Source organism: Typopeltis vanoorti, chromosome 23 (assembly GCF_054136105.1).
Source record: "Typopeltis vanoorti isolate ZY-2024b chromosome 23, IOZ_Tvanoo_1.0, whole genome shotgun sequence".
NCBI classification, from domain to species: Eukaryota; Metazoa; Arthropoda; class Arachnida; order Uropygi; family Thelyphonidae; genus Typopeltis; species Typopeltis vanoorti.
In genome coordinates, this window is record NC_143571.1 from 50,645,837 (window position 1) to 50,660,327 (window position 14,491).

The following is a 14,491-nucleotide window of genomic DNA, read 5'->3' on the forward strand; positions in this document are numbered from 1 at the left end:
ATCCCGTGTCGCACTACCACGAACGAGAGTAGGCAGATGTGCGGCAGCAATTTGAGTCCACGTCTGGTTTTATGCCCATGAGATATTTAGCATTTGCTTTGTTTCTTAACCGTTTACCTGCTTAAACCGGCTTGAGAAATAGCTTTGGTGTAGCAGCTGCTCATTCCTTGTTGCACAATGAACAGATTGCGCGATTTTGATTATATGCCGAAACTGCAGTTGAATAATGTCTCGTAAGGGTATGAACTGTATACACCCAGTTTGCTAAGCGAATATGTGGTGCAGTACCATTAAAATCTGCGAAACAAGTATTCATTCATCCTTTGGTTTAGTACCTGTAGGTCTGAAAAGGTAATATCATATTCTCATGAACCCGATCCGGATTTTTATTCCCCATTTATACTTAATACCTCACTTTGTAATTTCATTCCCACTTCATTATCTCTGCTTCTTCGTTGTTTTATCATAAGCAAATTAGTCTCCGTAGCTCATTCGCCACGCTTGCCTTCGTTCTGAAAGACTTTGATTCTACCCGTCGATGATGCGAAGAACTTTCATAAGGTTTGATAGCTAGTCTCTATGAGGTTATATTGTCTTACTTTCCCTTAAGATCAGCTACATCACAAGAAGCGCGGTCTCGCATTGTCATGTAAAATGTCAGGTTTTTGGATGCGAATTTTCGGAGACAAAATGTCTTCCAGAAACTTTCTTTAGCATGCTTCTGTCATAATCGACAATGCTAGTGCTGTCTCAGTCACTTCATTCTTGTCATAAGCCGTTATTATCATCAACATAGCTTAATTTTCGATTGCTGACTGATTATTTTATTTTTTTTTTGACATGGAGGAGTCGATGTTTTCGCTGATTTTTCACTTCTTATTCATATTGTATCCGTGTTTCGTCTATAGCAACAATTCTGATCAGAAACTGTATAATTTACACTCAGAATTGCAAGTAACAGCTCTTTGATCCTCTTGCCTGTTTACTTGTTTTCAGTTAGCTGATGTGGGAGCCACATGGTAACAACTTTTTCTTCAAATTTTAGTCAAAATTCTGAAAAAGATGTGATTGAGATGTTTGCTTCATTTGTTTCATCACCTTTTGCACACTTCTATTCGGCTGTAAACGATCGGTGTGTCTTCCATAGCCCGCCACTTCTTGCATCGTTTTTTAATGCTTATACACTTTCAGAAGCTGAATTTCCACCATAACTCCACTATCGCAAACCACTGTGAATGTCATTGCAGTGTAATAAAAAATCATATGAGTTTTATTATGAACCGAACTAGTTAAGCAGGAAACACACACGCACACAAATCAACTATTATTATTTATTTTAAAAAACTTGACTAGTTTGGTCCTACTCTCGAAGACTTCGCATGTGTAGATATATGCACACAGAAGAAATGATTTCAGCGAAACACAAGAAAACATTAGAAATACTCCCTCTGTCCAAAAAGAAACTGAACTTTTGATAGAAAATAAAACGCAGGCCAATTTTAATTATTCAAATCATTTATTTCAATCAATATACTCTCTTAGCTTCGTTTCGCATGGTCAATTAATTCGTTAAATGAGTTTTTTATATCGGTTTTTGGGATACTGTTGAGGGTCGTTACTGCCGCTTGAACGTTTTCAATGGTGTCATATCGCTTTCCTTTCATCGACAAATGAAGTCGGGGGAAGAGAAAGAAGTCACAGGGTGCTAAATCAGATGAATACGGCGAGTGATCCAACACACAAACTTGGGTTTTGCTCAAAAACTGTCTCACAATGTTCGAACGATGAGATGGTGCATTATCGTGCAAAAGTGACCAGCTGCCTGCAACACGATATTTATGCCGTACGCGACGAATTCTCGCAATCAATCGCTTCAAAACCTTCGAGATAAAACTCACCATTTGACCGTTTGGCCAGGCGGAACGAATTTTTTTGTGGATAATTCCCTTGGAATCGTGGAAATAAATCAGCATTGTCTTTACTTTTGACTTCTCCAAAAGACTTTTTTCTGATGCCCCTCTTCTAGTGGTCTCCACTCAGCACTAGCACTCATACTCAAAACACCACGTTTCGTCACCAGTAACGATCGTTTCAAGGAAGTTTGAGTCCTTATGAGCAATTTTAATGAGGTCCTTGCAGTGTTCAATTCGTTACATTTTTTGATCGTCGATCAACTTGTGGGGAACAAATCGCGAATTAAATTTACGAAGGCCCCAAATTCTCGGTCAAAATGTTGTGCCCAGTTGATTTTGGAATCCCCAATTTATCTTCAATCAATCTCACGGACGATTTCGGATTTTCTTTGATAAAATCACGCACTTTTTGAATGTTCACTTCGCTCAGTCCAGTTTTTGGACGGCTCGGCTTTTCGTCTTCAAGCGTCTCACGACAACTTTGAAATCGCTTAAACCACTCGTAAACTTGAGTACGGGATAAGCATTCATCACCGTATGCTTTTTGAAGCATTTGATGCGTTTCGGTGAAACTTTTACCAAGTTTAACACAAAAGTCAATCACAGCTCTCTGTTTGAAACTCATTTTCCGACCGTTCGTCAAAACACACTGTCACTCTTGGCACTATAACTCGGCTTCTAATGAAACAAATGTCATAAACAGTTGACAACACTAATGAAGGTTGCTGCTTTCGACAACAAAAAGATACAACAGGTGGCGCCACTACTTTGTTCTATTTTCGAAAAGTTCAGTTTCTTTTTGTACAGAGGATGTACAACGACTGCTATTATTGACTTAAATGTTTTCTGTTTCGCTGAATCTTTTATTCTGTGTATATTTGAAGTCATTTTCGAGAGTAGGACGAAACTACTTGTGCTTTTTAAAATAAATAAGAATGTGTTGAAAGCTCATGTCGGGTATATGCGCCACATGACGACTGTTTAATTTTAAGTCTTGATCTTTACTAGTTTCTCGCTCGTTATTTATAGAACAATTCTTCAGGAGAGTAAAAAAAAAAAAAAACGACTAATAATACATTGGCTTTGTAATATTAGTTTCTCTTTCTTTATTTCACTCTCCTGAAGAAGTCTTCTATAATAAGGACACGAAAGTAGTAAAGATCAGAGATATATAATATACACATGCACATTTGATAAAATGTTCGTTATTCATCATTGTATATATCTTTTCATAATTTAGGAGAGCACGTTGTTCGCCAGCTGACAGTAGAAGGAACAGGAGATTCGCCGAATGATGAAGATATTCTTCAGTTGAACGATGAAGATTTATTTACATTTCAAAAGTTTGTCGAAGAGATCAATAATCTTCCTCTCCAAGAAACTGTAAGTTTATACCATCCAGAAAGTAGCGAGAATAGCCAAAACGACTCCACTGAACGAAATGACGACGATCCGGCAGCTAATTTGTCTTTTATTAATGAAAAGCTAGATGATAGTCTTGAAGGCATCGGTGATGACGATCCTTTCGTCCAGTTGGCAAAGATTGAAAAATTCATCCAAGAAGAAGAAGAAGAAGAGAACCCGGTATGTTAGCTACCACTGTATAACTATCGTTAACTAACCCTCTTAATCCACTTTTGCAATAAAAATATGTTCTAAAATGAGTATAATTGTTTTATGTAATTCTGTTATCGTGTATTAATATACTGCATTGTTATTATTGATTCAAATACCGTCACTTCAAAAAAAAAAAAAAGTGTGTGCAATAGGTACGTTTGTCCATAACACTGATGACACCATCAGTCAAGACTGAAGTAGAGCGAGAAAGACGTAGATATACTAGAAAGCCTCCCCTCCAAAAAAAAAAAAAAAAAGTGGCAAATAATTTGTCAACAGCGTCGATGTTCTGAGTATGATGAAATGTTTTCATCGTTTTGTTTTAAAAAAATCCCAGAGTGGTAATTTTTCAACAAAGATGCTAGCTGTAGCAATTTTCTAACCAAGTGAGCCAATTATCTACTGGTTCTGATTGGTCGAGTGTACATAGCGTATCCGCCCTCCAACCAACAAAATGTTGGTTGGAGGGCGGACAAATTGGTAACTGCCGATTGATAAATTGGCGACTGGAGGTCTGAAGTGATCAGACATGGAACTATATCTCCTCCTCCCTTAACCTGTCTTGTATGGATGTGATAGGTCTTTTTCTCCCATAAACTTTTTTTTTTTTTTTTTTTCAAAACAGACAAACTGACCAGAAAACACATGTTATTAGCAGACATAATATACTGACTTCAGCTTTAGATGCTTCGACCGTAATATAAAATAACCCTAATCCTCCTCCAAATCAAATGCATGAGGAATTTATCCTCTTGGAGGGCTGTTCTCCACTCCTCCACAACACCTACCTGATTTAGTCCTTCCATCCATCTAAGATCTATTCCAGATTCAGAAAGTTTCCTTCCTTCTTTTTCTGATGAAAGAAAGTCTTCTATTTCAGCCGCTTCAGTGGATACCACTTCCTATTCTTGCAAGTTCCAATTGATTTAATTTTTACCAAATGTATACTACTGTATCTTCGCCAGCCTAGTACCGTGTTCAGTAAAGGGAGAGCAGAATGCATTTGCACTTTATTTGTACCTCTCAGCAGTCATATTTCTATTCTCGGAATTCTTGCATATGTGCTTTTATCTGCCAAAACGTGATTTACCATGTATAGTGATATAACTAAAGGTACATTATTAGAAAGTGAGTGAGCAGTTGTATCTATTTGTGTATCAGTGTTAGTACTACTCTCCTCATTCGCTGGGAGCCACAATACCACAGTGGAAGTTGGATATCGATTTTCATATTAGTGTCTCTTTATGAGTTGCATTTAAAACAGCCGATGATGATGATCTAAGAATGATTGGTTCGTAGGTGATCATTAAGCCGTGCATTTAACAATTAATTATGCTATGATCGCAATTATGCCATCATTGTAAATCTCGGAACACGAAAAGATTGCAGATTACTAGAACTTGGATGAGGAACGGTCATAGCAGAGTGCACAAGAACGTTGTGGTGAAGAAACATTTCTGGTGCACCACATCAGGGGTATTTTTTGCTCGCAGACTGCAGAACATTCTGAAAAGAAATGTTAATTCACAATTTGACTCTTGCGAATAAAGTTGGCAATGTAGAGTTTCAGAAATGTCGAATCAACTAATTTTGAACTTGGAAAACTAAGTTTTCCAAGCTCTTTTTTTTTTTTTTTTAATACCAATTTTGGTTTAAGTTCTCATTATTTCCTCAGCAGAAAAAATATTTACATTTTGAAGGCTTCAAGATGCCTAAAGTCTCCAAGTGAAGTTCTCCTCAGTTTGAAGCAGAATTTGATGCAAACACGCGAAGTCTGCAGTTTTTTATGAAGAAAAAAAAATCTTAAAAAGCACAAAGCATTATTTAATAATAACGTAAGCTACTTTGAAACAAACGGTGAATGACCCAGCAGATTCTACTCTACCTATACCCAGCGGAGTTTGTACTAAATGCAGTAGTGGCATCTGGCGCTCAGTCCGCAAATTTGAGCTTATGATATGCAGTATATGGAATCATCTCAGTTGTTATCAAATGCTTTCAACGAATTTTTTTTTTAATTTCATGCTGTTTCTCCTATTCAATTAATTAGTATTAAAAAAATGTGAAGAAACAGTTCAATATTGAACTCAATACAAGTTATCTACCTTAGCCCATCCAGGTTACTAATTTGCTATGGGTTTACGCAACTTTTCATAATCATAATTTAATTGCCGTAAACATTAGTATAGCACTGAAATAATGTAATATACGATGGACAAGAATGCAATAAGAGATGGATTCGAATCCCACTGCGGATATTTGTGAGTATCTTTAGGTGATAGATAATTTTCGTTGAAAATTACCCATACAGATTTGAATGAATTTGTCATTTGGAATCTCTGCTAAAATTATCGAGTTATTTTAATTTTGGTTTAAATAAGCTGCTTAATATTGTCATAAGTCAAAATGACGATAATTGTATGCAAAGGCCTTTTGATTCCAAAAACTTAAGGCTAAAAAAAAAAGTACCATTTTTCTCCCTCTGGGAAATGAAAAGGCATTATATTTATAAATATATCAATAAATATTAATAGATCATCAAACAGAAAATCACCAAATTCCTCATTTTATTACAGGATTTAATTTTCTGGATAAATTACAGTTTATATGCATGTTGTGGTGCATCCCTTATGAACTGTTATTGCTTAGATTGATCTACTGACATTTTGAACTCCTTAAAATTTATAATAATTTTGATTTGTTACGTATCTTCATCTTAAGCCTGCTTATTTAGTACCACTTCGTTGCTGACTGTGCAGATGCGTTTTATTCATTGGCATTTTGAATGATCGCTGAACCTTAATAATTCTATAAATTTTGTGAACACCTCGTGTCAACTTCTTTTGAAGTAGTACTTCATTCGCTCTTTACGCACATCCTGGATGCTTAGTAAATACCGATACTGCTGCGGGAGTTCGAAAGACGAATCTAATATATAAAACATGTAGTATAGTTTCGCTATTCATTTGATATAAATATATGCATCTGTTTATAGAGGAACTTTTGAACAGCACCTCTTCTTAATTGGCAGAGATTATAATTTCTGCAACATGTTTACTATAAGTGAGACGATACCGTTATCTGTCATCATATTCTCTAATGAGCCCTTCTGCCAAAGATGATATTGTTGACGTACTTATAATAACCTTTGATACAGCATCCTGATTGTTATGCATTTCGTTGACTGCTCGTTGCGACATTACCTCGGCCCCGGAAAGATGCGGTGGGGAAACACCTTGGTAACCACATCACGGATTTCTGGCCACACCCACCTGACACTGCCAGGTGGCTCTTAACAAAAGTCTTGCGTATACGAGGAAGCTTTCCGTATAGGTGGTGATATATGGATTTCTTCTTTATTTTTAACATTTACAAACGAAATAACGACTGCCATTTTTTTATGTAAAGGACTGGTAGCAAGTGTGACGCATGTTTTAAATCTAACACCTAAAGTAGGTCCATGCACCATTCTTATATAAGTGCGCATACGAGCTCTTAAAAAAATAACGACCGCTTATCATACTCAGAAAAAAAGATACCAGATTTCGACTTAATTCTTCAAACTTAAAAAAAAAAAAGTATAGTTTCGGAGTAGAAATACATTTTCGATTGTATATGTCTCTGAAGGTTTATATATATATATATATATATATATATATATATATATATATATATATATATATATATACCGTATTTTGAAATATGTATGTTGTTGGAAGTGTATACTTGAATGTGTATAAAAATCTGCATTTAGTGGTGTTTTAATCCAGTTTGTATCCGGTCAGAGTAAACAAGAACAAAACTGCCAGCCTCTGTGTAAAGCATGAAAACATTGTTTTAGGAGGAGACTTTATAAAGCTTTTTTTTTTTTCTCTCTCTAACTTGTTTCAATGTATTGTCTGGAGAATAGATTCCTGATTCTCTTCTTGGGAGTATCGGCCCTAATTTCCGAATATTTACCAAATGTTGTCATTAATTGGGCACTTTTCATTTCATGACATTCTCTCTCTCATTCACACTTCGATTCCACGCATCCATGAGATCTGACTTTTGCAGAAAAAAAAAAGTTAGAAAAATTACATAGACAGCTATTAAATCCAACATTATTTCAAAACCGAATATTTGTAGAAACTATGAAAGTTTCGTAAGTTGACCTGATAGCTTACGAGAATACAATCCTCCGCATCCCCAAGTTGCCTTAGCTTGGACTACTTAAAAGAAATGGGCGCTGCCCAAGCGTCCACATATTCGCCTTTTATTAGTCCATTTGATAAAGGTTTCACTGGGCTGAGCTATTTCTCTTCAGAGACCATGCAGAAACCTTAAGATAGCAAAAAACTCTCCTTCAGTATAATACTAAGGAAATCGAAATGTCAGAGAAATGCATTTTTCGTAAGTTAACTCTCGGTCGGTGAGAGTTCGACGGTAAGAATCAGAACTCACATAATACTCAAGTCTGATACTTTAACAGGACAGAACGTGCCAAACGAGCTGTCCTGATAAAAACGGAGCACTTTGAAAATATCCAAAAAGCGTAATTTTTCTTGCGGCCACATTTGGAATGTAGTCGTTTTTTGAGTTGCTGAAGAAATTGAGCCAAATCGGCCTAAAGGAATGGGGATCACTTCCTCCTCCACAAACACATCTACTGATCACATCGTTCTACCTACTTCATCCAGATGTACGAAGTACAGTTCAGTACAAGAGAACCAAACCGGAGGACGAGGTTGTTAAGGAGGCAGAAGATAGCCACAGGTACCGCTGTAGATCACACGTTAATTTTATTTCGACCAGTTATCAGACAACTGTTTTCCTACGTCATGTAAAAAAAAAAAAAAAAAGTGTTAAGGAAATTGGGAAATATCTTAATTTTGAAGCGACTAATTGGCTTGCATTATTGCTTTAATTGTTGAGAATGGAAAACACAGCCAGTATTTGAAATGTAAATTCTCTGCTTTCCCTAGAACTTCGCTCACTTTTCATTTATGTATTTTTTCATGTAAAAAATGAAAATGAAATATTTATGAGATTACCACTTTAACTTTTGTAAAATCTGAGCTCGAATCTTATACCCTGGAATTGTGCTTCTCTGATAACATCGGATTTAGTTCTACAATTCTATACTCGTTTCGTATACCGTTTTGTATTTTCAGGAGTTTATTGCATATAAGTTAGCTGACAAGAGACGTTACTGTACCAAAGCTGGAATAAAATCAGCAGTTGAAAAATGGATGCTTGATGGCATTATGTAGTAGCTGGAATTATCGTGATTTGAGCATATTGTGCATCATATCCAAGGTCTGTATGCCTGAGATTCTTGACGAACGATGACCAGTCGATGTTAGATGATGCCTTGGTTTTTATTGTGCATTGAGTGAGTGTGCGTAGCATTTTAAAGCTTCATTTTACGAAGATCTTCGTTGATTCAGGTTTGTGTTTTCTCTTCTTCTTTTCCACATACAGCAATCCCTTGATTAATGCGCCCAATGCGTTCTTTAAAACAGGCGCACTAATCGAATATAATAACCTATGGAAAAATGTATAATTCGTTCCTCAGATTTCTTTTTTGACCCTTAATTTTTTAATAAAAGAATTAGGGTATGTCTCAGAGCCTAGTTCAGGGAAAACCATGAAGCTGAAAGATAATAAAACATAATAAAATATTCATATAACTTAACATAGCTTGGCGGTTTCTGTTTCTTTTTTTCATACAACTGACGGTATGGCCCTATTGCCTCTTCTGCAAATTTTATTGGTTCTCTCTTCACCAGGGTCAGTCTCTAAGCATTGCTGCTTAAAGACTTCGATTGTACAGAAACTATTTTCAAATTGTTTCTGTGAAAACTCTTTGGGCTTGTCAGTGATTAAATTTTCTTCAGGATCTTCCCGCTGTGCATCTAAATTTAGCAGGTCGGAATCACTCAACTTCTCAGAATGAGATTTAATTAACTTAGATTCATTTGAAAATCCTCTAAAATCATTTGCACAATGTGGATGCACATTGCTGTCAGTAATTTCATTCGACTTTGCGACTTTATAACCAGGCTGAGATTTCTCTGATTTGGCTAGAAAAGTCTTGGAAGGCCATTCGCTTCCAAAAAAAAAAAAAAAGCCGGTTTCATCGACATTGAATATTTGTTGATCACAATAGTCCCCTTCTTACACAGTTTTCTTCAAAATCTCTGGATATCTCCTTATCTACACTTGCAGCTTCGCCTGTGATTAGAACATTTTGTCGGCTATTTCTCTTTTTGAAACGCTCAAATCACCCAGCACTAACTTGGAATTCTTCTTTTCCATCATTGATATAGCCCTTTCTTTCCAGATTACAAAGAAACAATGCTTTTGATTTAATAAGGCCAATGTTTAGCGGTATCCGTTTTTGGTTACAATCTTCGATCCATGTAAAGAGAAATCTCTCTAATTCAATCATTATAATACTTTGATTTTCTGTGCATGCATGATGAACTTCAAACAGCCTTACCTTTCTCTTTGTATTCAGCAGTTGATTCACTCATTTTTGTGTTCTTGTCTTATCTTTGCTCTGCACTCGCCATGTTAATTTTTCTTTATTATTTCAAGTTTTTCTTCCAATTAGATTACTTTTCGAATCATTTTCACACTTTTTGCTCACTAATTCTTTTACTCGTGATTAAAAGTGAAGAAAATAATTTAAAATAAAAAAGTAAGGAAAACAATTGCACGAGATGTGATCAGGAAAATGGTACGTAAAGCAGACGACATAAATTTTGGCGGTTTGGAACATAGTGTACATGGAAATATTGTGGTATGCCATTAAAAAATAAATTTGTAAAATGTTTCAAATCGGTAACTAAATTATTTCATCCTGGTGAGTGATTTTTTAAAATAGTTAACCATTAAAAAATATATAGATCGAAAAATTTTTAAAATCTGTAACATTTATTTTTAAGATGTATGTATACATCTTAAAAATACAGGTGCACTAATCGAATTTGGGTATCGAAAAAAAATGACGCACTAATCGGGGGCGCATTGATCGATGGATTGCTGTATTTAACATGTTTGGATATGCGGATCTCTCCGGATCATTCTCTATTTATCCTACACAGAATCATAGAGAAGAGGAATCAAGAACTTAAACACCCAGCCATATCCCATCTCAAAATAGATGTAGTTAAAGACGATCAACACGATCTTGCAGCCCAGCACCACCCTATAGCGACAAGCGGTCACTCTTCATTATATCCTAAACGTAACGGACAAAATTTCTGAAATGCTTTAATATGACATAAAGTTACCTTTCATCTCACTGTGCAAGATTTCAAGATTTTTGTATCCTCTTAAATCCATCCCGTAAAAATCCAAGATTTTATAAAATTCACTGTTTTTGCGACATATATCTATGCAGAACCAAGAGGGCGATCTGAAGAGATCTCCATTAAAGATATGAAAAAGAAGAGAAAACAAATCCGGATTAGCTTCTCATACAATCAACGAAGGTCATTTTCTGTATTTTAGCAGAAAATAGAAATGTCGTATACGATCATAATAGTTTTGTTAGAAAATGCAAGGAATCTTCAGAAATTGCTCAGTGCAATATAAACCAAGGTATCATGTCCAGGGTCAAGAATCTCGTGCACAGAGACCTTGGGTATGTTACATATTTCAAACTATGTTTAAAACGTGATAGTACGTTTGACGTCTTGCGTCCATTGGTAAACCATTTTTCAATTGTTGATTTCTTTCCAGCTTTGATATTGTAAATGTCTCTTGTTAACTGACATATTATAACAAACTCTCTCAAACTAGTGAAGAATTGTAGAACTAATAAAGTTTATCTTAGAATTTGTTATGTAATCTTTATAGAACTCCCAAGAATTTAGAATTTCTACAGAGCTACAGAAGTCTCAAAAGCTGGTAAATGATTTAGTGTTTATCATGTGAGCTTCAAGATTTAAATTAAATCGATTAAATGAAATATACATGCCATGTTTTATGTCACCTAAGGATGAATCTCCGGGTGTACAATCTCATAAAAGAACATCTGATATGCTCTTTTATGTGAGAAATAATAAATATATAATTATATTAATATGTATATTATAAATATATATAAGAAATATATGTAAGAAAGTGAGCCAAGTACTCAAGAAAGCATCATGTTGGCTAATCGTTTTTGAATTGCAACCGGCCTCATACTTCTTTAGCAGTTAACTTTTTTTTTTTTTCACATGTGGGATGTTTTATGATTTCATTAATAAATCTGCTGAATGATGCTATCTGCAGTTGTGCCTGCGACATTTTCCCTTCTTTACAACTCTTTTTTTTTTTTTTTTTTTTTGTTTCATTTTTTCCTCAAAATTGCTACAGGCTTTAAAACAATGTAAAAACAAATATTCCAAATTTAGTGAACACTACAGCCTGTAGAGATGTCTGAGGATATGATTTGTCCCCCCCCCCCCCATTGTTGTAAGACTGAGAAAATTTTGAGGGTAGTAAACAGCGTATGAAACAATATTACACATTTGATCCAAATATGTTGAACGGTATGATCTGTAGGTTGTGTGGAGGAGGAGAATCAAAACGACATTTTGTCCCCCCCCTTATTTTTGCTATTTTTCAATTGCCCTAGATTATTATTAATTGGACTTAAACCCCTTAAAATTTGGCAGTCTGTATCATTTTGAATAAAAGTGATAGATTGATAATATTCAACTTAGAATCGAAGTTACAATATTTCGATACCCCCCCCCCCCCCAAATGATTCTTGCAAATAAGAGCGGTCAGTGACTCGATCACTGCCTGTCATGATCCTCGATTAAGAATGAAATCAATAAGTGCACTGAGATTGTTCGATGCATACCAGTATTTTCAGTTTTGCAGAATTTTGGTTTTAAATTTTATATGTGGGCGAGAACAACCTTATTACCAATATATGGAAGACAGATCTGCCTTGAGATTTCTTCGTTGAAGTGTAAGCAACAATCTCCATTTCTCTCTCACTCCTAATTTACAATTTCTTACATGAGCATGTTAATCTTTCACAAAATGGTACCTTTGCCGAAACGAACAGGGATTTCTTTAGTTCCATTGCTGAATAATAATGCTGAAACGCTTATCATTTTCAGTTATAACGTATGTTAATTATTGGGTTGCACAGTCAGGATGCTTGTGTTCTGTTATTAGCGAAATTGCATTGTTTTCGATTTGTATTTGTACGAGGATCATCGAAAGCTGGGGCAGGTATTGAAGTGGAACTTACCGTTAGTAGGCTTGACTCATAGCAGTCCATTTTCGGTATGTTTATTTCTAAAGAAAGACGTTTCGCTTACCGCTGAGATGTTCCGACCCTGAATTATGTACTTGGGGACAACGTCAGACAACACCGTGGGTGGAATAAAACATTTTCTCTGCATGTCCGATAACTTGTGACTCCATTTAGGCTCGTGTTCCTCCTCCTTTCCGCCAAACCTGTCATGGTCAGTCGGTGTGATTGATAATGTGTACTCGTTTATTTCTCACCCACCCCGGCACTAGGTTATAATTTACCTTGTATAACTGTCATCCTTTTAGCTGAGTTTGATGACAGATAAGGGAACAGATATTTACCAGAGTTTTCTTAAACTCGCAAGTAAATGTCACCTTTTGCCTTCAGTTCAAGAAAAGTGGCTTAAATCCAGTGTGTGGGGGAATATGAAATGGTTTACAGTTATTTTGGTTTCACTTGTTCTCTTGACATTTAGAATGCTGTTCCGGATTGCGTTAATCCTTTTCACCTCTAGTATTTTATCGGTATAACTTTAACAGGGAAAACGGAATCTTTTGAGGAAGTAATGCATAAGTTAATTACAGTTGGTTTTACAGTTGGGCCTTCCCATGCAAAGTGGTTTTTATTACAGTATATCCTTTCACATTTTAAAGGTGCTAAACGATGCTTTCAGTGAGGATCCGGTTATAAAGGGCATCTTATTCTTAGGCTACGAGACATTTGCTCTACAGTAGACTGCTTAATATAGGATCATAAAAGTAATTCATAATACTTGATATTTATGTTGAAAACGCATATCAGAAGCCATTATTGGGTGGGATCACATGAAACAGTTTTTATTTCGTTTTGCAACATGTGGAACTGAAAATTAAAATGATTTTTTAATTTTCAGTTCTAATTTCTGATTTCAACAAGTTTAACATTACTGTTATTTGTGGAAACATTATGTAAGATACGCTTTCAAAAACAGCGGATTGTCTATTTTTAGCTTAGGAATAACAATGCGCAAGTGATTCGTCACACATTAAATCATTAACCTTTTTTTTTCAATTTGGTAATTTATTATAATTTTAGTTCATTCCTTTTTTTTTTTTTTTTTTTATCTTCCTTGCGGTTTTGTGGAGATTCCCTCGCTGACTACAATATTCTATTTCCTCCTGCATCAGATGCCAAAAATCATTGGTCTTAGAAATAATTACAGACAATCCTTGTTCTAAGATAAGTTTCTCTTCTACAGCGTATTGCTGATTTTGTTTTCTCTCATATTGATGATATATCGACCTTTTATTATTCTTGACACTGAAGTTTGTTCTTGATTTATCTTTATTTTTATCGAAATCTGAGTAAGCAAACGTTTGCACATGACATATCTTCATGGCTAGACTGCATGTATATAGGGAAGTTTACTTCAAATGGAGTTTTTCTGTGTACCTCATAATACATAGCACTTGCTTGGTTGGCCTAATGGTTAGCATATCCGCTCTCTAATCAACAGGTGGCTGATCTGAATCTCGCCGTGGCCATGGATGTGTGTGATTGTCTTTAGGTGGAAGATGATATTCATCGCTCGGTGTGAGACCACCGCCCTGCTTATTGGAGACCTGAAGTGGCTTGAAAATGTTTCGTGTTTGTCTCTAGAGCAGGGTTTCCGGATTATGTAAAGAAATAAATATGTAAAAAATATATAAAATGAATAAAAAAATTAAAATAA

At 35.5% G+C, this 14,491-nt stretch overlaps 1 protein-coding gene across 2 annotated transcripts in view; it reads left to right on the forward strand.

Moving 5' to 3' along the window:
- cnc (NFE2 like bZIP transcription factor cap-n-collar) overlaps window positions 1-14,491 on the forward strand; it is a 154,642-nt gene that overhangs the window by 56,735 nt on the left and 83,416 nt on the right. For both annotated transcript variants that reach the window (XM_090412962.1, XM_090412961.1), the window contains exon 4: window positions 3,154-3,497. In XM_090412962.1, coding sequence (XP_090269088.1) covers window positions 3,154-3,497 — 344 coding nt within the window. The remainder of the gene's footprint in view (window positions 1-3,153; window positions 3,498-14,491) is intronic.